This window comes from Microcaecilia unicolor, chromosome 5 (assembly GCF_901765095.1).
Source record: "Microcaecilia unicolor chromosome 5, aMicUni1.1, whole genome shotgun sequence".
Taxonomy (NCBI): domain Eukaryota; kingdom Metazoa; phylum Chordata; class Amphibia; order Gymnophiona; family Siphonopidae; genus Microcaecilia; species Microcaecilia unicolor.
Window position 1 is genome coordinate 183,001,238 of NC_044035.1, and position 24,084 is coordinate 183,025,321.

The 24,084-nt window shown below is 44.5% G+C and overlaps 1 protein-coding gene across 1 annotated transcript in view; it reads right to left on the reverse strand.

The window, feature by feature from the left end:
• Positions 1-24,084, reverse strand: part of RIPOR1 (RHO family interacting cell polarization regulator 1) — a 203,455-nt gene that overhangs the window by 108,098 nt on the left and 71,273 nt on the right. The window contains 4 exon segments of the mRNA XM_030203645.1: positions 19,019-19,072; positions 20,024-20,047; positions 20,607-20,685; positions 21,399-21,551. Coding sequence (XP_030059505.1) covers positions 19,019-19,072; positions 20,024-20,047; positions 20,607-20,685; positions 21,399-21,551 — 310 coding nt within the window.

A 24,084-nucleotide genomic window follows, 5' to 3' on the forward strand; every position in this document is an offset into this window, starting at 1 on the left:
GGCATGTGAGGGGGACCAGTGCACTACAAATCCTGGCCCCTCCCATGAACAAATGCCTTGGATTTATTCGTTTTTGAGCCGGGCGCTTTCATTGTCCATTATCGCTGAAAAGCAAAAACGCCCAGCTCACAAATTGTCGAATAAAACATGGACGTCTATTTTTTTCGAAAATACGGTTTGGTCCGCCCCTTCACGGACCCGTTCTTGGAGATAAACGCCCATGGAGATAGATGTTTTCATTCGATTATGCCCCTCTATGTACCCTAGGAGAAAGACTTTGTACAAAGGGCTCCCAAACCATCCAAAACTACTTCCTCCGCTTCACTGTCAAAAAAGCAGAGTGGGCTTCCCAAGTGGACAACATCTGCATCACTCAGGGGAGCATTTTAAACAGGTCCATTTATATCCCTGCAAAAGTGGGATGGGGAACATTTGCTCCTGGGGAATTTGCATTGTGTATTTCTTGTAGTACCATTTTTCAAGCTGTGACTGTGGTGTTTATGGTGACTGAATGGAGGGCGTGTAGTCTTGGTATGGTGGGTGGATGTTTGTAGCATGCTCGATTCTTTCCTGAGTGGAGGCCGGGATGCCAAGGAGGGTAGTAAAATTATTGAAATTTTACCACAGCCAGCAAGCAACCAATCGTGGGTGGTAGCTCTCTGACTTTGCTATCTTGGAATGTATTAAGAATTTCATCCCCAATTAAGAGATCTAAGATTTTGACTCTCTTGCAGCATCATTATGCGAATATTGCATGTCTGCAAGAAACTAGACTTATGGATCAAGAACATCTGAACTTGATGGGAGGTTTTCTTTTCATCAGCATTCTACAAAAAGGGAGGGGCGGTGTTCTTTTTTTAGAAAACTCTGCCCTGCTCAGTTAAAAATATTTGCAAAGATACACAGGGACGATCCCTGTTATTACAGGTTACTTTTTGTGGTATTATATTCTATTTGCCAAATGTTTATGATCACTCCTTTTTTTTTTTTTTTTTTTTTTTTTTTTACAAAGCTTGTTAGGGTGGGCAGTTTTGATTTAGCTCATCCTCTGTTGGTGGTGGGTGACTAGAATCGGGTCTTAGATTTTCAACTGGACCACTCTGGAGGTCATGCAGTCTGAAAGAGCACAGTGAAAAGTGGGGGAGGGGGGGTCCATCTTTTGTGTTCTGCATTGGATATGGTAGATCCGTGATGTCTTTGACCTGACTGAAAAAGATTATACACATTTATCCCATACACATGGGACTTGATCTCGGATAGACTACATTCTGGTCTTGAGGTTCTTTTTTCAAGCAGTTCAAGTGTTGAGATTGGTCCTCAGGAGATCTCAGACCACTCCTTTATTAAACTGAAACTGGTTTTCGGCTCCCCGCCATCATCTCCTGGTACTTGGTGCTTCCCTGCTTATTTGTATGATGGCCCCTCGTTTAAGGCTCTCTAAGCGGCAGGCGTATGCGGCTTTTAATTCACAGCATTTGGATGATGCACTGGTCTTTTGGGCGGCAGCCAAAGACGTTCTCTGGCTACAGAATAGGTCAGGGTATTTTATATTTGGAACGTAAACTTACGTTAGCAAAGAAGTTATATGTCCAGTCGCCTACTCAAGCCTCACATGAGGCCTTTTTGGTCATTCAAACTGCCCTTAATTCACTAATTCATGAGTGAACAAAGAAGATGTTAATTTATCAGAAATTCTAATTTTTTTTAAATTCGGGAATAGATCAAGAAAATTATTAGCCCGGTTTACTAGAAATCATTATGGTTCCTGGTATATTCCTGTATTACATTCACCTTCCGGCTGTATCTTTAATAAAAATTCTGATATTGCCACCAGATTTTTTCAACATTTCCAATCAATCATTCTATGCAGCCCCAGGTGAACAGTCTGGTCCACAGGTCCACGATTTAGAGGACTCGGCACTGTCTAGATTATCGTCCGAGCAGCGGGGAGGGTCTCCTTCTTCCATGGCAGGCTAAAGAAATACAACAGTGCATTAGGTGGCTGAAGTGTCATTCAACCCCAGGGCAGGATGGCTTTTTCTCTGAATTTTTTAAATTACTAGCACTGCAGATTATAGCCCCTTTACATTCTTATTATGAAGCATGTTTACGTGAAGCCATTTTTCACCCTATGCTAATGAAGCATTGATTGCTCTAATCCCTAAGCCAGGTAAGTTGGGCACCCTTTGTGAATCTTACTAACCTATTTCATTACTAAATGTTGATATAAAAATTTTAGCTCGTATACTTGCTACTAGATTATCGTGTTTATTGCCCAGTCTGGTGGGACAACATCAAGTGGGTTTTGATAGCAGACGTCATTCGGTAGCTAATATACAAAAAGCTTTACTAGCAATGTCAATTGCTCAGATGGACGGGGTACTGGGTTTGCTGGTGGGCCTGGATGCTGAAAAAGTGTTTGATCAGGTCCGCTGGTTTTATGAGGCCATACAGTTGCTGTACACCTCACCGACGACATTGGTTTTGGTGAATGGGATGTGTACGGAGAGGTTTGCTGTTGAACGGGGCAGCCATTAGGGTTGCCCTTTATCTCCCCTTTTATTTGCGTTATACTTGGAGCCCTTATTACTCACGTTGCAGATTGATGCTGACATACAGGGTCTCCGCTTAGGCAAAGATATCTTGAAACTATTAGCCTATGCAGACAATCTATTGCTGACATTGGTGGACCCAGTTAATTCTTTGTCTACAGTACTTAGTGTAATTGCAGAATTTGGGGGGGGGGGGGGTTCTTTAAACTTAGCAAAATCAGTTGCCCTTCCCTTACAGGCAAAGGTCCGTCAATCATGGGTGGGGCCCCTTCCATTGCAATGGGCCTCAGATGCCATCACTTAAGTATTATTATTCCCCAAGACTTGAAGAGTCTTTGAATATTAATCCTCTGGTGTCTCACTTATCCCATAATCTACAATTGTGGCAGAATTTTGCATTTGCAGTGTTTATATGTTTTGCAGATATTACCTGTTTTACTTTCTTATATAGCTGGTAAAACTACAGAATCTCGTTACATAATTTTTTTATGGAGAGGGAAGCGTCCACGCTTGCCTTTTGTGGTCTTATATAAACCAAAAGACAAAGAGGGATTGGGTCTTTTAGATCTCCACCTATTTTCTTTGGCTAGTGGCATGCGCCATATATCAGACTGGTTTAGAGATACATCTTTTTTCTCTGTGCGTGAAGTGGAGATTTGGTCTAGGTAGCCCCTAGCATTTTAGTTATCTTTTGCATTCAAAATCTATTAATTTGGGACCCCATGGTGCTTGCACCCTTTTCTACACTCCATTGCAGGCTGTGTGAAGGAAGGTAGCAAAGATGTTAAATATGAACCTCTCAGGTCACACCTTTTGCCCCTAGTCAAGAACGCAGCCTTTCTTCCAGGATTGTCTGATGGGGCCTTTGATTACTGGGTTGCTAGAGGTGTTAAATATCTTTTGCATGTGATAACTGATGAGGGTAAGATGCAACCCTTAGCTGATCTATAAGAGGAATATCATTTGGGGGCTTGAGCTCCATTTCAATATTGTCAGCTGCGGCACTACGTGGCCTCACTGCCACCTGGGGCACTTTATCCGTTCATGAATCTCTTACAGAAGTCTACTAGTTAGATGCTCAAATCGCTTATGCCTCTTAGAGAATTTGTACCTGAACATAATTAGACACATTATGTGGGGAAATGGAATGTCAATAGGGGAATCTCCTTACCTGAAGGACAATTTAAAAGATGTGTGCATCATAGGGGGGCTCTTACAAGAGATCATTTGCATAGAGAAATGCAATATAAATTTCTGTTGAGATTGTATGTATCCTCTCATAGAGCCTTTTTAGCCAAGCTCCACCTGATGATGTCTGAAGTGTTCACAAGACAAGGCAACTTTAGGCCACATGTTTTGGAGTTGCCCAAGGATAATGTCTTTTGGGGATCTATCACCAAATGTGGGTCACCTTTGGAGATGGTGGTGAAGTCCAACAGCTATTATGTTGTTTGATTCTGTGAGTTTCGTGCGGCCGTCGCCAAGGGTCTTCTTGGGATTTGTTAAACGCTCTAGTTTACTGCTGAAGAAATGTATCCTACAAAAGTGGCTTGAAGAGGAGCCTCCTACAGTGCCGATCAGCTGCTAAGGAAAGACACTTGTTTACTTTGACGGACTCCACACCTGGCCATCAATTTCAATCTTGCTGGAAGCACTTTTGAAACTCCCCAACTCCAGTGGCTCACAGTCGCCTTCATAATTAAGGATTTTTTGCCTAATTTGGGTTACGGCTTGGATTGAGTAGCATGGGGTGGGGGGAGGTATGGAAAAATTAGGGCTTACCTGATAATTTTCTTTCCTTTAGTCGCAGAAGATGAATCCAGGAACTGGTGGGTTGTATCTGTCTACCAGCAGGTGGAGATAGAGAACACTGAAAGAAGGCAGTGACCCAGGGATCCCAGGTCCTTCCCTCTTTAGTATATCACTCATTCCAAAGCAGAGAAAAGCACACAGAATCGAAACTTTACTCACAACAAAACACTCACTGAAACACTGACAAACTAACACATGAAACATGGAACTCTTCTTTTTCTAGCTTCTGATCAAATATACACAGCATGAAACCAGGGAGGGATCCTGGATTCATCTGCTGTGACTAAAGGAAAGAAAATTATCAGGTAAGCCCTAATAATTCCTTCCTTAGCTTCAGCAGCAGATGAATCCAGGAACTGGTGGGATTGCTTGATCCCTAAACCGGGTGGAAAGCCACCGTTCCTTGAGAGAGAACTGCCGCCCCAAAACTAGCATCGTTATGGGCTGCCACATCAAGCCTATAATGCTTCACAAACGACAGGTGAGAAGCCCAAGTAGCTGCCCAGATGATTTCCAGGACCGAAAACAAAGACGTTTCTGCCCAGGAAGAGGCCTGTACCCGCGTGGAATGCGCCTTCAAAACTTCTGGTGGAGACTTCCCGGCCAGAATGTAAGCAGAGATAATTGCTTCCCTAAGCCAGCAAGCAATGGTGGCCTTGGACGCTGGAAAACCTCTCCGCAGTCCTGCCAAAAGAACAAAACAGTTATCTGAACACCGAAACTCGTTCGACATCTGTAAATACTGCAACAGAACGCGACTAACATTCAAACAACGCAGTTGCCGGAAAGATTCCGGGCAATCCTCCCTCCAGAAGGAAGAAACAGAGGCTGGTTGATATGAAACGCTGAAACCACCTTAGGCAGGAACGACGGAACCGTCTGAATGGTAACCCCAGACTCCAAAAACTGCAAAAAAGGATCCCAACACGAGAGGGCCTGAAGCTCGGACACTCTACGCACAGACGCCATGGCTACCAAAAACACAGTCTTGAGAGTAAGATCTTTAGGAGAGGCTTGCCGAATATGTTCAAATGACGCCACCTGCAAGGCCCGCAGTACCAATCCCAAACTCCAGAAAGGGCACAGACTACGCAACGGAGGACAAAAGTGAAAGGCCCCCCACAAAAAATGGCCCACATCCGGATGAGCTGCCAATGACGAACCTGCCACACGTTCCCGAAAACATGCTAGCGCTGCCACTTGAACCCGCAGGGAATTGTAAGTGCGTCCTTTCTTCAATCCCTCCTGCAAGAAGGCAAGCAATTGGGAAACGGACGCCTGAAAGGCTGATCAAGAATGGCCTGCACAACACACCTCAAAAGTCCACCACACTCGCACATAAGCCGTAGTCGTAGATCGCTTGTGAGCGCGCAGCAAAGTTGCAATGACCTCGTCAGAATATCCCTTCTTCCTCAATTTTGCCCTTTCAAGAGCCAGGCCATAAGACCAAAGTGGCAAGGACCTTCCATAACTACCGGACCCTGATGAAGTAGGTTCGGCAGCGGAGGAAGACGGAAGGAAGATTCTACTAGCATCTGAATCAGATCCACATAACAAGGACGTCGCGGCCAGTCCGGTGCTATCAAAATCACCCAACCTGGGTGGCATCGAATCTCATGAAGAACCCGTCCGATCAAGGGCCAAGGAGGAAACACATAGAGAAGCAAGAACAACGGCCACGGTTGCGCTAGAGCGTCCAGCCCTGTGGAGCCAGGCTCCCTTCGCCTGCTGAAGAACTGCTTCACTTTGGAATTCTTGCTGGATGCCTTGAGGTCGATTCGAGGAGTGCCCCACTTGAGACAGATCTGCTGAAACACTTCTGTCGCCAGTTCCCATTCCGCTGGATACAGAGAATGACGACTGAGAAAATCGGCCTGTACACTACTTACCCCGGCAATGTGTGCCGCCGACATGAACAGAAGATGTTGCTCTGCCCAAGACAGAATGGCTGCCGCCTCTGCGTGCAAATGTCAGTTTTAGGTGCCGCCTTGCCGGTTGATATAGGCCACCGCAGTCGTATTGTCCGACAGCACTCACACAGCGCGCCTCTCCAGAATTGCGTGGAAAGCTAGAAAGGCTTTTCGAACGGACCTCAACTCCAAACGGTTGATGGACCAACTGGACTCCAGCATCATCGACAGCCCTGAGCACAGTGTTGAAGGCAGTGTGCCCCCCATCCCGAGAGACTGGCATCAGTGGTCACCAGAATCCATTGAGAGGTAGCGAGTGGCATCCCCCGCCGCAGATTGGTTTGGGATAGCCACCAAGACATGCTGCTCCTGGTGTCGCTGATATTCCTGAGACATCAGAGACCACCAACTGAGCATGGCATGCTGCAGAGGCCTCATGTGAAATCTCACCCATGGCACCACTTCCAAGGTGGCTGCCATCAACCCAAGCACCGAACATAATCCCAAGCCCGGGGGCGAGGAAGCCGAAGCAAACGAAGAGTGTGAGACTGCAATTTGAACCGCCGGTCGTCGGGAAGAAAAACGCAGCTCAGCGCTGTGTTGAAGGACACTCCCAAATAATCGAGTGACTGAGAGGGGATCAGCCGGCTCTTGGGAAAATTAACGACCCAACCAAGGGCCTGAAGAATCTCGATAACCCGAGCTATGGCCAGCCGGCTCTCTTGTTCGGAATTCACCTGGATTAGCCAATCGTCCAAATACGGATGGACTCTGATTCCCTGTTTCCGCAGAAATGCAGCCACCACCACCACCATCACCTTCAAAAAGGTGCGCAGTGCTGTGGCCAGTCCAAATGGCAGAGCCTGAAACTGCTGCCCCAGAATTGTGAAGCTTAGGAATCGGTGATGAGAAGGCCAAATTGGAATATGCAAATATGCCTCTCGAGGTCTAGTGAAGTAAGAAACTCCCCCGGTTGCACCGCCTCAATCACTGAACGCAGAGTTTCCATGCGGAAATGCCTCACTCTCAAGCACTCGTTTACCTTGCGCAAGTCGAGCACCGGTCTGAAAGATCCTCCTTTCCGAGGCACCACAAAATAAACGTAACGGCCTGCACCTCGCTCAGCCTGGGGAACTAGCCCCGCCTCCCAATCTCGGTTAAGCTTCTGAGGATCCATTCTTTCTGAACAGGATTCCTTTATGTTTATCCCACGCATGCTTGAATTCCACTACCATTTTCATCCCCACCACCTCCCGCGGGAAGGCATTCCAAGTATCTACCACTCTCTCCGTGAAAAAATACTTTCTGACATTTTTCTTGAGTCTGCCCCCCTTCAATCTCATATCATGTCCTCTAGTTCTACCGCCTTCCCATCTACTGAAAAGGTTTGTTTGCGGATTAATACCTTTCAAATATTTGAGCGTCTGTATCATATCACCCATGTTTCTCCTTTCCTCCAGGGTATACATGTTCAGGTCAGCAAGTCTCTCCTCCTACATCTTGTAACGCAAATCCCATACCATTCTCGTAGCTTTTCTTTGCACCGCTTCAATTCTTTTTACATCCTTAGCAAGGTATGGCCTCCAAAACTGAACACAATACTCCAGGTGGGGCCTCACAAACGACTTATACAGGGGCATTAAAACCTCTTTTCTTCTGCTGGTCACACCTCTCTCTATACAGCCTAGCAACCTTCTCGCTACGGCCACCGCCTTGTCACACTGTTTCGTCGCCTTAACCTTTATGGAAAATCCACAGACATTTGAAATATAAAATTGGTGTCCTCTTGCCTATGGAGCTCTTATACTAGGCTACCCAACAGTTACACAGAATCTGAAAAATGAAAGCCTGTGACTAAATATGAAAAACAGTATGAGATCCTACTTCTGGGGGGGGGGGGGGGGGGGGGTTGAAAAAGAGCTATACTGCAGAAAAGAAATGGGTATTTCAGATTACAGGCAAACTAACTATGGAAAAGCCTATCCAGCTTATTTTTGAAAGTGATCGCCGGCCATTTCCTGACATAAATCGGGAGATGGCCGGCGATTTTGGAAAAGCGGCGAAATTGGTATAATGGAAAGCGGCATTTTTGACAGCATCGCCGCTTTCCCATCGCTTCGCCGGTGAAAGTTCAATGGGGCATGTCAGTAGATTAGCGAAGGCGGGACATGGGCGGGCATGGGCGTGGCTACCAGATGGCCGGCTTTCACCGATAATGGAAAAAAAAAAGCGGCGTTAAGCAGTATTTCACCGGCTTTACTTGGTCCTTTTATTTTCACGACCAAGCCTCAAAAAGGTGCCCCAACTGACCAAATGACCACTGGAGGGAATCGGGGATGACCTTCCCATACTCCCCCAGTGGTCACCAACCCCCTTCCAAACTAAAAAATAAAACTAAAAACCGTTTTTGCCAGCCTCAAATGCCGTACCCACCTCCATGACAGCAGAATGTGTTGTATCCTCAGACAGCCTTTCCTTGGTTGCGATGTGGCTCTCGGGTGAGTGTGACACCTTTTCTGTTAGGTGCCCTGCAGAGTCACATTAGCAATGCATTGTGGTGGGTGTAGGGTACTGGGCTCTACTCCCATGGTGCTTTTCCCCCCTGCTAACTGGGTCAGAGTGTGCCCTGTTTTGTTTCCTGTTGTAGTCCATGCGTTAGTGGCCATTTTTGTAAGCCAGTTTTAGTTCCCTTTCCTGTGTTACCCACGTTAGAGAATGTAGTTCTTACCTTGAATGGTGCTGAAAGAGGGCATTGTACACCATTGTGCCAGCTCTGACCTACTGCTAATCTTAGTACCAGGGGACTCTTTGCTAGTGGGGCACAACCTCTGATCTGCAGTTAACTGTGAGTAAACGTGGTTATTTCAAGAAAGGACTTTTTCAGAGAGATTATTCTTCAGGTGTGAACTGGTGTGCCAAAGTTATACAGCAGCAATAAGTCCTAGAGGCTATATGCAGGTCCTGGAGCAATTTTAGTGGGTGCAGTACATTTGTGGGTAGTGGGTTTGGGGGGCTCAGCTCCCAAAGTAAGGGAGCTATGCACGTGAGAGCTTTTCTGAAGTCCACCGCAGTGACCCCTAGGGTGGCTGGTTGGTGTCCTGGCATGTCAGGGAGGCCAGTGCACTAAAAATGCTGGGTCCTCCCCAAGGCCAAATGTCTTGAATTTGGCCGGGGATTGAGATGGCCGACATAACTTTCCATTATCGCTGAAAAACAAACCCGGCCATCTCAAACCTGGCGAACTCCACGGCATTTGGCCGGGCTAAACCGTATTATCGAAAAAAAAGATGGCCGGCCATCTTTTTCGATAATATGGTTCCAGCCAGCTGTAGCGCCGGCGCCAACATAGATCGCCGACGATCTATTTGGCTGGCGACGTTCGATTATGCCCCTCCACATGTCATAATACTTATCTTTCTGCCAAATTTGGGGAAATTTCCTGAACTTTATAAACAAATAGGAATGGAGTAGCAGCCTAGTATGTAGAGTCTGGGCTCAGATCCAGGTAAGCCGTGGATCAAATCCTGCTTCTTCCAGGGTTCCCTGTGACCTGGGCAAGTCGCACCACCCTCCACTGCCTCAGGTACAAAACTGATTGCAAGCTGTCTTAACGACAGGGAAATCCCTACTATATTCAACATGTAATTTGCTCCGAGCTACCACTGAGTCGGCATGAGCTAAACCTATTAAAAAAAAAAACCTGTCTTGCCAAATAATGTTCAAGATGACATACAGTACATTTTAATTCAGGTACAAGAGCCCCTTTACCAAACAGCTTATAATCTAAGTCAGTGGTTCTCAAGCCAGTCCTTGGGACACACCTAGCCAGTCAAATTTTCAGGACACCCACAATGAATATGCATGAGGTAAATTTGCATATGCACTGCCTCCATTGTATGCAAATTTATCTCATGTCTGAAAACCTGACTGGATAGGTGTGTCCCAAGGTCCGGGTTGAGAAGCTCTGGTCTAAGCCAACACTTTAGGGAACTGGAGATAAGTGGCATAGCATGTAAATGCAAGGGGTCTTCCACATGAGCAGGGGTCCCACTTACAGAATACTGCACACGTGTCCCTTCTGCATTTAGGCACCTGCAGTTATGCAGGTCTATGGCTAGTTAACTAGGGATGCATGAATTATGGTGTGCTGATACAGGGTTACACTAGTATTCTACAATGGAATCTGGGTGCCCAAATGCTTTTATAAAATAGGCTCCCACTGCACATCTTTGGGGTGTACGGTTATAGAACGGCCCCCCAAGTGATTTGGTCAAGATCACAAACTGCCAGTGGGGAACAGCTGAACACTGGCTTCCCTCATTCTCAGCCTGAGGTTCAAAGAGATAAACTGGTTAGTATGATTACCAGGGCCGCCAAAGGAGGGGAGGGGTAGGGAGGGCAAAATTCCCCGGGCCTGGCCTCCAAGGTGGGAGCTGGGCCCTAAAAGCTACTTCCTGTTCTCTGCTTCTGGGTCTGTACTCTTCTGCTCCTGTGTGCCGCCCAAGACCCATATGATTGCATTAGTGCAATATTGCGTTAATACAATCATCTGGGTCCTGACTCCCAGCACAGACAGAAGCAGGAGAGGACAGACCACGACCATGACAGCAGGAAGTAGCTTGCTGGCACTGGGCCCGGGACCTCCCTTGGAGGCAAACACAGAACGATAAGAGGGCGGGCGAGAGCTGCACTGTGAGTTTGGGGGGGGGGGGGGGGTGGCTTGTGTTGGTCCAGTTCTGCCCTGGGCCCAGCTATTCCTCTCGGTGGCCCTGCAGATTACAGGGCACACTAACTTCAGAAAAGCTCCTTATCTAATTATCTACATTGCTTACACAGCTTCCCACCAATGTAGGGGCTTTTCCTGAACTTTATAAAAGGAGAAAAGAATTAGGTGATACCTTTGGGTTTAGCATATTGTCTTCTCTGCTAGGGATCACTTCTTGGGCACTTAACTCCTGCTTTTGAACACTGATCTCTGGCTGGGAACCAGACTAACACAGATTACAGACTGGAATTATGTTACCAGTACAGCACTATTAGATTTAGTTATAATTTCTCCTATGTATCTACAATGAAATTTGTTTGCAGTATATTTTTAATGCTTTCCAAAAAAAAAGAAAGAAAATCCATGCGCTTAATTTGACATTTTTAAAACTTAGTGCTATACTTACAACCTAACACTTTCTAGAATTCTTTACCACAAAGGCAATTTTCTGGCCTTTTTTTTTCTTTACAATTTAAGTCTGATATAATCTGTTACAGTCATGGGGCAGTCAGATTGGTAAATTTCTTGGTACTTCGCAGCAAAAGAAAAATTAAACCAGAAGAGGGAGAGAGTGAGACAGCAACAGAGGTCTAGTCATCTGACCATTTTTATGCAGGGAGCAGAGAAAGGGTTACTTATGACTGAACACATCTGAACAACCCACTGGGTCTGCTTAAAAAGCTATAATCCTAAACCTCTGCCCAGAGCTGGCAGTAACTTGCTGCCAATAGTAACATTTCATTCCTGCCAGATGCAGTGCAGGGACATTCGTGCTGCCCAAGAACTCCAAGGCCCCACAGGACCAGTCACTGCAAGAAGCAGGAAACGGAGAAGGAAGAGGAGGAGGAGGAAAAGCTTATCTTATAACTGGCCCTTCCATGACAAATAACTTCATTTAAAAGCACACACACACACACACACACAAAAGAAAAAAAAAAAGATCAAAAGGTAGCATGTCTGATGCTGTCACATTTCCAATTCGAAATCTGCCCACCCTACTAGTGAAAATCATTCCAAAGGAAAAAGCTGTTTATTTGAATAGAAGTTTTGAGGGTAAATTTAAGACAATTTGGTACAACTAAATTTAAAACAATCAAAATAGAACTACTTATGTAATAGGAAAAACTGATTTGGAGAAAATGTGTCATCTTTGCATGTCATGTAGAGGCCTCATCTCTGGTGTGCAGTTAATATCTATGGGTAAGAACTCCCCATGTTTTTGTTTATTTTCATTTGTGGATATTTTGTTACATCTTTAAAGAGACATGCTTTGCAAAAAGATTATTTAATACCTGCATTCCCCATCTATAGTGCTTAGAAAAAGTGGACTATGAAGCCAAGGATGTGATCTTTTATAATAAATAAAAAGTAAAGAAGCAGTTTAACAGTATCCATGAGCTGTCCAATGATTTGGGATAGCAAGGAGTGCTGTACACCTGAGTGTGCAGGGGGGAGGGAAGCAGTCATAACATTGGAAAGCAGGGGACTGCTGCATAGATGCAGGACTGCCGAGGGACTGGGCTGGGCCCGGGGCAAGGCCGCCCCCGGGGCCCCGCCACCGCTCCCCCCTCCCCCCCCCCCAGTCCACCACCGGGCCAGGACCCCTGCATTTAAATCACAGCACTTCTCACCTCCGTGTGAAAGCGCTGCAGGCAGCAGATCGCCTCCCTTCGGCCCTCCTTCCCTCCTTGTGTCCCGCCCTCGCGGAAGTTACGTCAGACGAGGGCGGGACACTGGGAGGGAAGGAGGCCCGGAGGGAGGCGATCTGCTGCCCTGCAGCGCTTTCACATGGAGCTGAGAGGTGCTGTGATTTCAATGCAGGGGGCCCGGCCCGGTGGCAGATGGTCGACGACGGAGGGCGGATGGGACTACGGCACTGGGCCCCCCTTGGAGGCCCGGGGAATTTTGTCCCCCCCCCCTCCCCTCTCAGCGGCTATGCATAGATGTGTCTACAGATGTGGAGATGGCAAATTCCGCCAAGAACAGTAATAAGAGGAGTAATATGCATCTGCCTCGAGATGAGGAGATAAAAAAAAAAAAGGGAGCCCAATATATATTCTGAATTTCAACATAGTAAATGTTGGTAGAAAAAGACCTGCACAGTCCATCCAATCTGCCCAACAAGGTGGCCAGGGTTGTCTGGCACTCTGTGCAGGTCCCGCTTCCTGAGGGCTCATTTTCAAAGCACTTAGACTTAGAAAGTTCCTTAGGTTAATATGTAGCTGTGTAAATGTAAACTGCTTTGAAAATATGCCTCTTAATCTGTCTCTCCCTGCCAATTTTGGGGCACAGACTAGGGACGTAGGACCAGGACTTCCCAACTACTGGAGTTGCCATCGAAGCCCATCCAGCCTTGATCCTGATTTGTTTTTGCCATTTATTCAACCCAGACGGTAGAAAAGTCTGTCTGATATTGGTCTAACTTCCCAACCTTTTAAGCTGCCTTCAAACACCAAGCAGATCAATATTCAAATGCAGTGCTAGATGCATTTTACTTTTTATGTTTTTGACAGCAGGCATGGCTATTTGTTTATACATACATACCCCACATAACCCCAAACAAGTTCGGGTTCAATGTGGCTTACATCAAACTTTAAAGCAAAGTACAATAAGGATTAAACAAAAGTAAAAGACAATAAGAGGTATAACATTACAGCAGCAAAATGACTCATTTGAAGATAAAATAGCTAAGGGAATTATAATGGTCAGCAGTGGCAAGGAATTCACTAAATAAAATGCTTTCAACAATTTACATAAGTTCAGGTAATCAGAAACATGCCTAATTGACTTTGGAAAGAAATTCCATTGCTTAATAGCTTGGTATGAGAAACTGGCATCATGAATTGATTTGTAACAGACATTCTTACAATTCGGAAAATGAAGAAGCAGAAAGTCTCTCGACGCAGGATGGGCATTGCGTGATGGTAATTGCAGCAAGTGTTGCATATAATCAGGTAGAAGACTGAACAAAATTTGATAAACAAGGAAGCACAGTTTAAAAGGTGACTGTCGCATTTATAGGAAGCCAATGCAACTTGATTAAAAGAGTGGCTGATTTGGCAAGCTGAGGGGCTTTGCATACAAGATGGGCCGCAGTGTTCTGGGTTGTTTCAAGTTTTTCGATGAGATTTTCAAACCTGAGTAAACAGCATTAGAGTTATCAAACTTGGACAACTCCAAGGACAGTACTAAAGAATGAAATACTGAATCTGAAAAGAAAGGCCCCAGTATTTTTTAATCTCCATAGGGAATTAAAGGCACTATGAACTACCACAGAAACCTGTGGTTCAAAAGATAAATACTGGTCGATAGTTATTTCCCAGGATTTTCAAGGTGGCAGAAAAAGGGTAAGACATTATCAATAGAGAAGTATTTGTTAGTCATTAGGTGAGCAGATTTAGGATTAGGAATTTGGTTTTGTCTCTGTTTAGGTTCAATTTGAAAGCAGCAGCCCAATATTCCATCAAATCTATGCCAGATTTAATTCTAGGCAGGACTTCATTTAAGTTCTCCATAAATGGTAAGTGTAACATCAGTGTAAATAAAGGGGTTAAAGCCATGCAACTCTAGAAATCTACCTAGGGGGGGCCATTATTATGTTAAACAGAATGGGAGAAAGAAGGGGACCCTACAGCACCCCAAATACAGAGAACCAGAGCAAAGATAAATTACCAGATAACTTCTCAGGCCCAATAAAATATATGTGTAAACTGCTAAATGGTGCCAGCTGTTTTTATGTATACCAGACATATTCAGCTGTGTGTATCTGTGCATATGTATGCATGGATGTGTGTGCTGTTATAAGTGGTTTAAATTTAGTACAGTTATTTTCCAGGCTACCACTTCACTACATGTATAACACCTGAATAATCATCACTACCCCCTGGATTCTATATATGACACCCAAATTTGGATGAGCTGTTGAGATGTGCATGCAAAATTGGCTAACAGTCATCAATAATTTGGTGCCAACAAATCACTTATTGATGTCAACTGACACATTAAAATTTGCACACGCATCTGACAAGGGACCTAACTTCCACAGCACATACTCCCAAAGGAGGCGTGGACACGGGAAGGGCAGGAGAACTGGAACATCAGGGGCATTCTGAAAAATTACGCACGTAGTTACAGAATACTGGGTAGGTGTGCCTAACCTGGGCATCAGCATTTACACCCAGTTCTGGCGCCCAAAGTAAGGCTTGGGAATCAGTGCTTAGAAGGGGATGATCAGAAGCAAATGCCAGTGCTAGAGGCTGTAAGTGCCATACTAGCGCCGGCATTTGCCGCCACCCCATGATCAGAGCCCTCGAGCGCATGAAACAACGCACTCGAGGGCTCTGAACGCAACTAGCATGCAAATGCATTCTAAACAGGGCTAAACATATTCATCCCCAATGATCAGTGACCAGCGCGCCAAAGATTGGATCGCTGGCCACGGCAAACACTACGCCAGCTCCAAGCTGGCGTTAGGGTTTGCAGATCATTGGGGAGGAATGGTGAGCCCTGTCCAGCATACATTTGCATGCTGGCAGGCCCCCATTTCCCCCAACAAGGCAAACCTGCCAGCGACTGGGGGCTGGAGGTCCGGCGGACCTCCGCCCCCCCCCCCAGGTTCAGGGAGGGCTGGAGATCCGGTGGGTCTCCAGCCCCCCCTAACTCCCCTCAACATGTGCACCCAATCCCTGGTGGCCCAGTGGGCGACCAAACCCTCCCCCCCTCCAGCGACAGGTGGGCTGGAGGTCCACTGGACCGCCTGTCCCCCCCCCCCCGACAATCCCCCCCCTACGTTCAGGGAGGGCTGGAGATCCGGTGGGTCTCCAGCCCCCCAACCCCCCAGCAAAGGGTCCCTAGTGGTCCAGTGATCAATTCGCTCCCCCTCTTCCTACCTACCCACCCCCCTCTCCCTACCCCTCTACCTTGTGGGTCAGAGGAGGAAGGTAGCCTGCCTCCCTCCTCTTCCCTTGACACCACAAAATGGCAGCGCCCAGCCCTGCCCAGTGTATCCTGGGATGCGCTGGGTGGGGCTAAACACCATAGGGAGAGGGGTGGCCGGATTGATCACTGGACCACCAGGGACCCTTTGCTGGGGCGTGGGGATCGTCGGGGGGGGGGGGGGGACCAGTGGTCCGCCGGACCTCCAGCCCCCGTTGCTCAGGGAAGGGGTAGTTGGGGCCTGGTGGTCCCATGGACCTCCAGCCCTTGTGTTTGACAGGTTTGAGCTTTTGACAGCCCAGACCTGTCAAATAAGTGCGGGAGGATTGTGCTGAGCGCATGCTCAGGCACAATTCTCCCGCACTTCTACCCCATGATCAGAGATAATTGCGTGCTTAAATTTGCATGCAATTATCTCTGATCATCGGTGCGGGGTAAAGCCCCATGCTGTTCCAGTGCTATTTTAGAGCGAGGGCTTTTGATCATTATACTACTATCATCTATATATATCATCTATAGCTATACTACTATCATGTTTTTTCATTATCATGTTGCCCAAGATCCTTCTATAACACTATATATCTACTTTCTAATATATTACCACCACTCATGATGTATTGTAAGCCACATTGAGCCTGCAAAGAGGTGGGAAAATGTGGGATACAAATGTAATAAATAAATAAATAAATAAATAAATCTGTCTGTCAGTACCAGATTCTATATTGCACACCTAGATATCCGTGCCAAAATCCAACCAGATTCTATAACAATGCGTGTAACTTAACAAGCTAATGAGCGCTGATAACATCACTTAACAAGCAACAATGAGCACTAATTGGCACTAATTAGAATTTATGCACACAACTTGCTAAGCGTATTCTGTAACAAAGTGCGCCAAACTAATGCACGCAGGCAAAAAAGGGGCGTGGTTACGGGTGGGGCAATGGGCATTTCATGAGCATTCTGTAATTTACACATGTAGTTAAAGAATATGGCCTAGTGCACGTAAATCTATGACTGGGACTTATGCCATGTTTTCGTTGGTGTAAATAGCACCTAGTTTTAGGCGCTGACATATCAATTAAGCATAGGCGCAGATTGTAGAATACTCTTCGTCAGCACAGATTTCAGCGTTGTTTTTAGGCACCATATATAGACTTTCCCCCATAGCAACAATTTCTTTCGGCTCCCATTTATGAGCCCTATTTATAGAATTCTCTCCCCTCTACATATCCTCAGGTCCACCCTAACTTTACCCCAACCCTATGGGGGTAATTCTACAACTGTATGCTTCCATTAAGTGCCCCGAAAATATGTGGTGGCAGCAGCAGCCTATTCTACAATATCAACTGTGTGACCAGGTTAAATTAGAAAATACTAGCATAACCCAGAATTGGCATGTCCCCAGTTACATCAAGCACAAAGCTGGCATGCGCCTAAATGTGGAAGGGCACATAATCCCCATCTGTGTATGCCCCCCCTTGCATTTATGCTCTAAGTTAGGTGTGCTGGTACAGAATAGCGCTTCGGGTGCCCTGGTGGCACTGTCAAAGTAAGTGTACACTTAAACATAAGTGCTACTATTCTGTACATTTACACCACAAGAAGCGCAGTAAGGGGCCATTTTACAAAGCAGCGGTAAGCCCAATCTGGAGCTACTGCTGGCCCAACGTGGACGCCGGTAAAAAAAATATTTCCACAGGCGCTAATCCGGTGGTAATCAGGCTACAACCGGGTTAGCATGGTAATCAGGTTAGAACCGGGTTAGCATGGGAGTCCTTACCACCACCCTCAATGGGTAGAGGGAAGCGCTCCCCCCCCCCCACCCCCACATGGCCACGCAGTAAGTGAAATCTTACTACGTGGCCATTTCTTTTTTCGGCCTTTTTACCCACTGTGGTAAAGGGCCTCAGCGCGTGGCAAATACAGCCCTTGCCACTAGAACAGGGCCCCTTTTACCGCAGCTTGGTAAAAGGACCCCTAAATGCAGGAATCTACATTATCACATTGCTCTTTATATGCATAGTGATTGGGTGTTTAGAGATATTTTTTAAGTTGCTCTCTTTATAGTGCAGCTGAAAAACCACAAATAGAGAATTTATACAATTAGTAGCCGCCACTAAACATGTGCAGCGCCATTTTAGAAAAGTCATTGATGTCAACATATAGACGTTTTTGACAAAATTAACATTCAACACATTTTTTTAAACTTGTATTTATTACACTTATTTGGGTTGTTTTTTTTATTTTTTACATTCTATTCTAATATGCCTCAATTCAAATCCCCACTCATTTTTTTGGAAACAATTGCCAAATTTGCTCCCCCTATTGTGCCCTCCCCCACCCCCCAAATCACCCACCAGTTTTCAACAGGAAAATCCAGTATAACCCCACATACACTGTAGACCTGTATAACACGGACATTGGGGTTCAAGATATAGGACCACATTAACTGAATCCATGTTCTATCGGTCTAACAGTGTGATAGGTAATAAGATCCAACCCTTGACTGTTATATCAAGCCACGTTATACGGGGTCTAGAGCATACATTATTCCACAAAAAGGGTTAGAGTTGTTAAAGTGTGCCACCATGTTAATGTGCGCTAATGCCAAATTAACATGCTATTAACAAGGCCCCACCACATAAAATGGAATCTATAGTAAGTAATGTATATTAAAGCAGACTAATGCAATAGAATATTTCAATAACTAGCCCAAAGTTCAACGATTTGGGGAGAGGGATGTACGCATGACAAACTGGAACACACAGATCTGATAAGCCACTATTCACAAGGATCAAAAATGCATGGACAGAGCACGGCAGGGCCGCTACTGTAATTTCAGCCTTCTGTCGTAACAGTAACGAGACAATGCACCTAATGATTTCCATAATAATGGAACTCCATAATACTTTATTTGTCCTTTTAGTCCCTGTTCAATGAAGCTTACAATCTATTCAAGTCAGACATTTTTTTTATCCGATTGTGAACAGTGCTGTTGTACATCTTGTAGCACTATAGAAATAATTAGTAGTAGTACTCACCTTACTGGCATGGAACTCCAACCGGCGAATGAAACGCTCAATAGATTTCACTTGCTGAAGAACAAAACATATTTGTTAGATACAGGCAAAGGCGAGGACAGTTGTCTGTCCGATGCCAACCAAGTTTAAATAAGCATATTTGAAATAACAGACAAGTAATAATCAAAGAACCTCTTCTGCACATCATTGCCTCATCAGATTCCAGCAACATCACAATCATTGACATGGCCACATTCTGATGGGCAAGATGAGGAAAGGGGGCGGTACCAGCGTGCACTATGCTATGATCCTTCCAGTGCAGCAGTGCTAAGAGCTGTGTGGCACTGGCAAGAATTAGACAATCTAAAATTAAGAGGTTCACTTTTATGGGGTAAGAGTGCTGGTATTTCTTCCTCCTTTCTCCCTTACGAGTCCAAATGAACCATCTTTATACAGTAAACTCATTTCCTCTTTTGAAAGAGGCAAATCGAATCAGATTTGATCCACGGCAAAAATCTTCACATGGAACTCGGACAGCTGGCCCTAGAAGCTCCCTTGGATTCCTCCATTAACAGTTTGCGCTGCCCAAGCCCTAGACTTCCTGGGAAAGTAGGAGCTCTCCCTTCATGTCATCTGGGATATTTTTGTGGCTATTCTGCTACTATTACTAATCATTTCTATAGCGCTACTACACATACGCAGTGCTGTACACATTATGGGCCTTATTCTATAAAGGTTATGCTCCTAAATTATGAGTGTAATCTATTTTGGAGCATAGGTTAGGCTCGTAATTTAGGACCATAAACTTTACAGAATAAGGCCCTATATGCAGGTACTTTCTCTGTCCCTAGTAGTAGGGCTCAAAATCTAAGTTTTTGTACCTAGGGCAATGGAGGGTTAAGTGACTTGCCCAAGGTCACAAGGAGCTGCAGTGATAACCAAACCCAGGTTGCCAGGATCAAAGCCCAACACACTAACCAGTAGGCCACTCTTCCACACAATATAGAAAGAGTAGGGTCTTCTTACCTTATCCAAGTCATAAAGGAAACCCTAAAGAAGAAAAAAAAATAGAGGTTAAGACAACTAACGAGAAAGTTTTTTGGCTGAGAGATTTAGGATAGGCGTGAAGAGGAGGAAACGTCACACCTGTTTTGGGCACACTAAAGGCATTCAGCATCATCACCATACTGATAAGCAGAGTTTAATAGAGCTGATACTTTTCCAGCACAAATATAAAAGAATCTAGTATTCCCCACATCCCATTATGGCACTTCAAACAGAACAGCGTGAGGAAACCTTTGTTCTTTTTTCCTTGTTGGGGAATTTCAGATAGAATACTAAAAGTAACTCAACCCCTTTCTTTGGCCTCAGATATAATGCCCTATATTCCTTCTTCTTTACATGAACCTCAGATTGAGGGGGGGGGCAGGGGGAAGAGAGGTAACCTTGCAATCCTAAAGCCCATGAGATGGTTGCTCTCACCCCTCACAGAAAGACGACCACTACCCCCTTGCAGGGCCTATTAAATGAGATAGTGCCATGGTGGCACTTTCTCCTAGAGACAGGGATAGAGATTTCCCCTCACTCCACCATTGTAACTGAGCCTCACCAGCCTGGAATTCCTCTTGGACTCTCGGATCTGTGTGTTAAGCTTGTCCAGTTCTGCCTGATGTACTTCCAGGTAAGCTCTGAGAGAGAGGGAAAACAAGTCAACACACACGCAAAAATGCATACAACAAAGCAGCACAAGACATTACCATGGAGTCCAATTATGATGCAATGCAGTCCAATTATGTAGCAATTATAAAAGTACCAATATTTACATAGCACTGTACTGCCACCAAGGAGAAATTATCTATATCACATTGATATATATACTATACACACATACATACATCAATACAGAGAGAGCTGCAAGAGATTTGGCAAAACAATGAGGTTAAATTTTCAAAGCTTTTAAGCACCTAACTTTGAAAGTCGGACTTCTAAAATTAGCCTCTTTGAAAAATTACTAGGGCTGAGTGCCTAAACTCATGCTCAAAATTTCACTAATCTCCTAAAGTTAAGAGTCTAAAAAGGTTGTGTCAAGAGGAGCAGATTTAGGGCAGGGAAAAAAAAAAAAAGAGTTAGGAGCTTAGCTCTGATTTTCAGCATTAGGTATCTAAATTAGGGTCATAAATCTACGCAAATTAATGATAGGCCAAAATTTAGAAGCATAAAACTTTCCTCCTAAATTTAAGTAAAGTTTCAACTGTCAACTTTATCTCCCCATTTTCAGCCAAAATTAGTTTAGGAAAGAGGCTTAAGTTGCTAAATTTAGCAGCTCAGCTTTTTTTTTTTGGGAAGATCAGCTTCAATATATCCACATTAACTCGTCCATATTCACCACCCCACTACTTACCCCAAGCCTTTCTTCAGTGCTTCATATACCTCATCCACCCGTTCAGGCTGAGGCACCTTGGGAGGGGGCGACTTGTGAGACATTGAGAACATCCTACTGATCCTGGAACCTGATTTCCTGGAGACTGTTGGCGTACTGAAGGCAGGGAAATTCCTACAGGATTACAGAAAGGGAAAAGAAAGGGAACATTAGTGTTTTGTTTTATTTTTCTCATTGTCCTGGCAGCTTTTTGGCTTTCCAGCTCAATTAGAACCTGATTCTATTAGAACTTTCACCACCTTGGGTGAATCTTTTTAAAAAGGTGGTTAATAAAGCCCAATTCCACAGCCTTCTTCAGTCACAGCTAGCTGGGTTCCTTCAAGAGTTTTTATTCCCTCATCTCACACCTAACTCAGCCAGGCTGCAATATATGGGTCCTGATTCCCTTTGGAGTCCAGTACAAGGACACCTGTAAACCAGTCAATTAGCTGTCGCTGCTATACAACAGCTAGGAGCACTACCTCCGTAGGTCCTTGCTTTAGAAAGAACCTGGCAAAGGGAAGAACCACCAACATAAAACCAAAACAAACAAAAAAGGTTCCACCCAGAAATAAAGAGCAGCCTACTTTCCAGGACACCCGTGCACACGGTTCATGGTCTGCATGCACGTCTGGATCCAGAACTACTCACCCATGCAAAAACAAAGTCCTCATGTCCTCATTACCATCTGGCATCAAAAATATGGTGTAGCTAGAACCCAAAAAATCATTAAGAACTTACACACAGCAGTCTCCTAAATTCTTTACTTAAGTAAACTTAAAAAAAAAGTCCTCAAACTAAGAAGAACCATTCTGTTTTAAAAGGGGGTAAGAATCTTTTGCAGGATAGAGCAGGCAAGAGCTGACCAAGCCATCTCTCTTCACAATCTCAACCTCTCCCCTAGCTTTTGTTTGCAGACTTCAACCTGTGTGTACATTACAGTCAGAGGTGGGGTCTCTGCACGGCCCCCTGACTGGCTGCTTCAATGATGAGAAAGGCAAGAAGCTAGATACTTCACTCCACATCCTGAGACAAAGAAAAAAAGAAAAACACAAGTATAGGGGTGTGCTCCCTCTCAAGGGATCCCCTGACTGAAAAACAGCAAACCAGATATTAGGAAGTATCCTAGCAAAGGCTGAGATCTAGGGAGCAACAGGTGCAGCAGCTTATTACTGACCTCCACTACCCCAGTACCTGTTAAATAATATTTTCAGAATAGACACAGATATCTGAGGCACTTTAGTAACCGTGAAAGGAGACCAGGACAAGGGACAATGCAGACATCTTATTTTAACATCTAAAAAGAAAAAAATTCAGTATGCTCTCTCACATTAGGGACCCTCCTTTACGAATGGATATTAAAGATGTGTATAAAATGCATGGAACAGCTCATTTTTCAAGGGGACACTTCCTGAAACTAACAGATGGTAGTTTATCATAAATTTAAGAAAGCATTTCATCATTCAAAGCACAATTAAACTGGAAGATTTACTGTCAGAGGATACAATCATGACGTATAGCAGAGTTTTATATATATATATACACATTTTTTTTTTTTTTTAATGGGTAAATTTCTGCTAAGAATAGATTCAATCCTGAAATCTTGACCTCAAGGGTTTCCTTATTTATTTATTAAGAAGGAAAAAGGCCTCAAAGAGCTCTGGGATACATTGTATCTAAAGAGCTAACCAGATCGATAAGATCCTCTCCATCATCGGCCATAAAAAACCTTCCGAAATGGGGTAATGTCCAAAACTTTCATTCAGAAGGTTTTTTTTTATGGCCGATGATGAAGAGGATCTTATCGATCTGGTTAGCTCTTTAGATACAATGTATCCCAGAGCTCTTTGAGGTCTTTTTCCTTCTTAATAAATAAAAAAATAATAAATAAGGAAACCCTTGAGGTCAACATTTCAGGCTTGAATCTATTCTTAACCTTTGGGATTGATTTATTTAGTTACTTATATTCTAGCGATTTGTTAATCCCAACCCCATTTGAACGTTTTAGTAAACTTCTGAAGAACCATTCCCATCAACACTTGTTCTCTGGTGCTTAATAATATGCTTTGCTCCGGACTTCTGAAATACAGTTCTTTTAGATGCACAACCAAAAGGTAATTTGGCCTTTGGGTGGCACAGTTAGCTGGTCAGGTCTTCAGGATTACCACCTACGTGTGAGAAAGAAATAACCCTACTGACTGGGATTTAATGAAGATGTTCACCCAAGGCAGTGTATATACAATGAGTCTCTAGTGTATGCAAATCTCTCTCGTGCATATTCACTCTGGTAATCGAAGCTGACTGGACAGGAGAATATTGAGAAGTAAAATAGTATAATTTACTTAAAGGAGAAAGCAGACTTAGGAAAGGACTAGTACATTGTACATGCATTAGCACAACTTAAAAAATATTTGGTAAGTGCAATATTGATTTAACAAGGATTAACCTAATCAATTGATATGCCTAAAATAGATCTGCACACATAAAAGCTACAAATATTTTATTGTGTTTTAGAACATCATAAATATATTTTAAAAAATGTAAAACAAGGTCCATAAATCAGAGAATGAAATAATTTTCTCTATATTCATCACTATAACTGACCATAGCCTGACTCATGGATACATCACACCAGGTCTTCTTTACAGAACAACAGCCGAGCCTACGT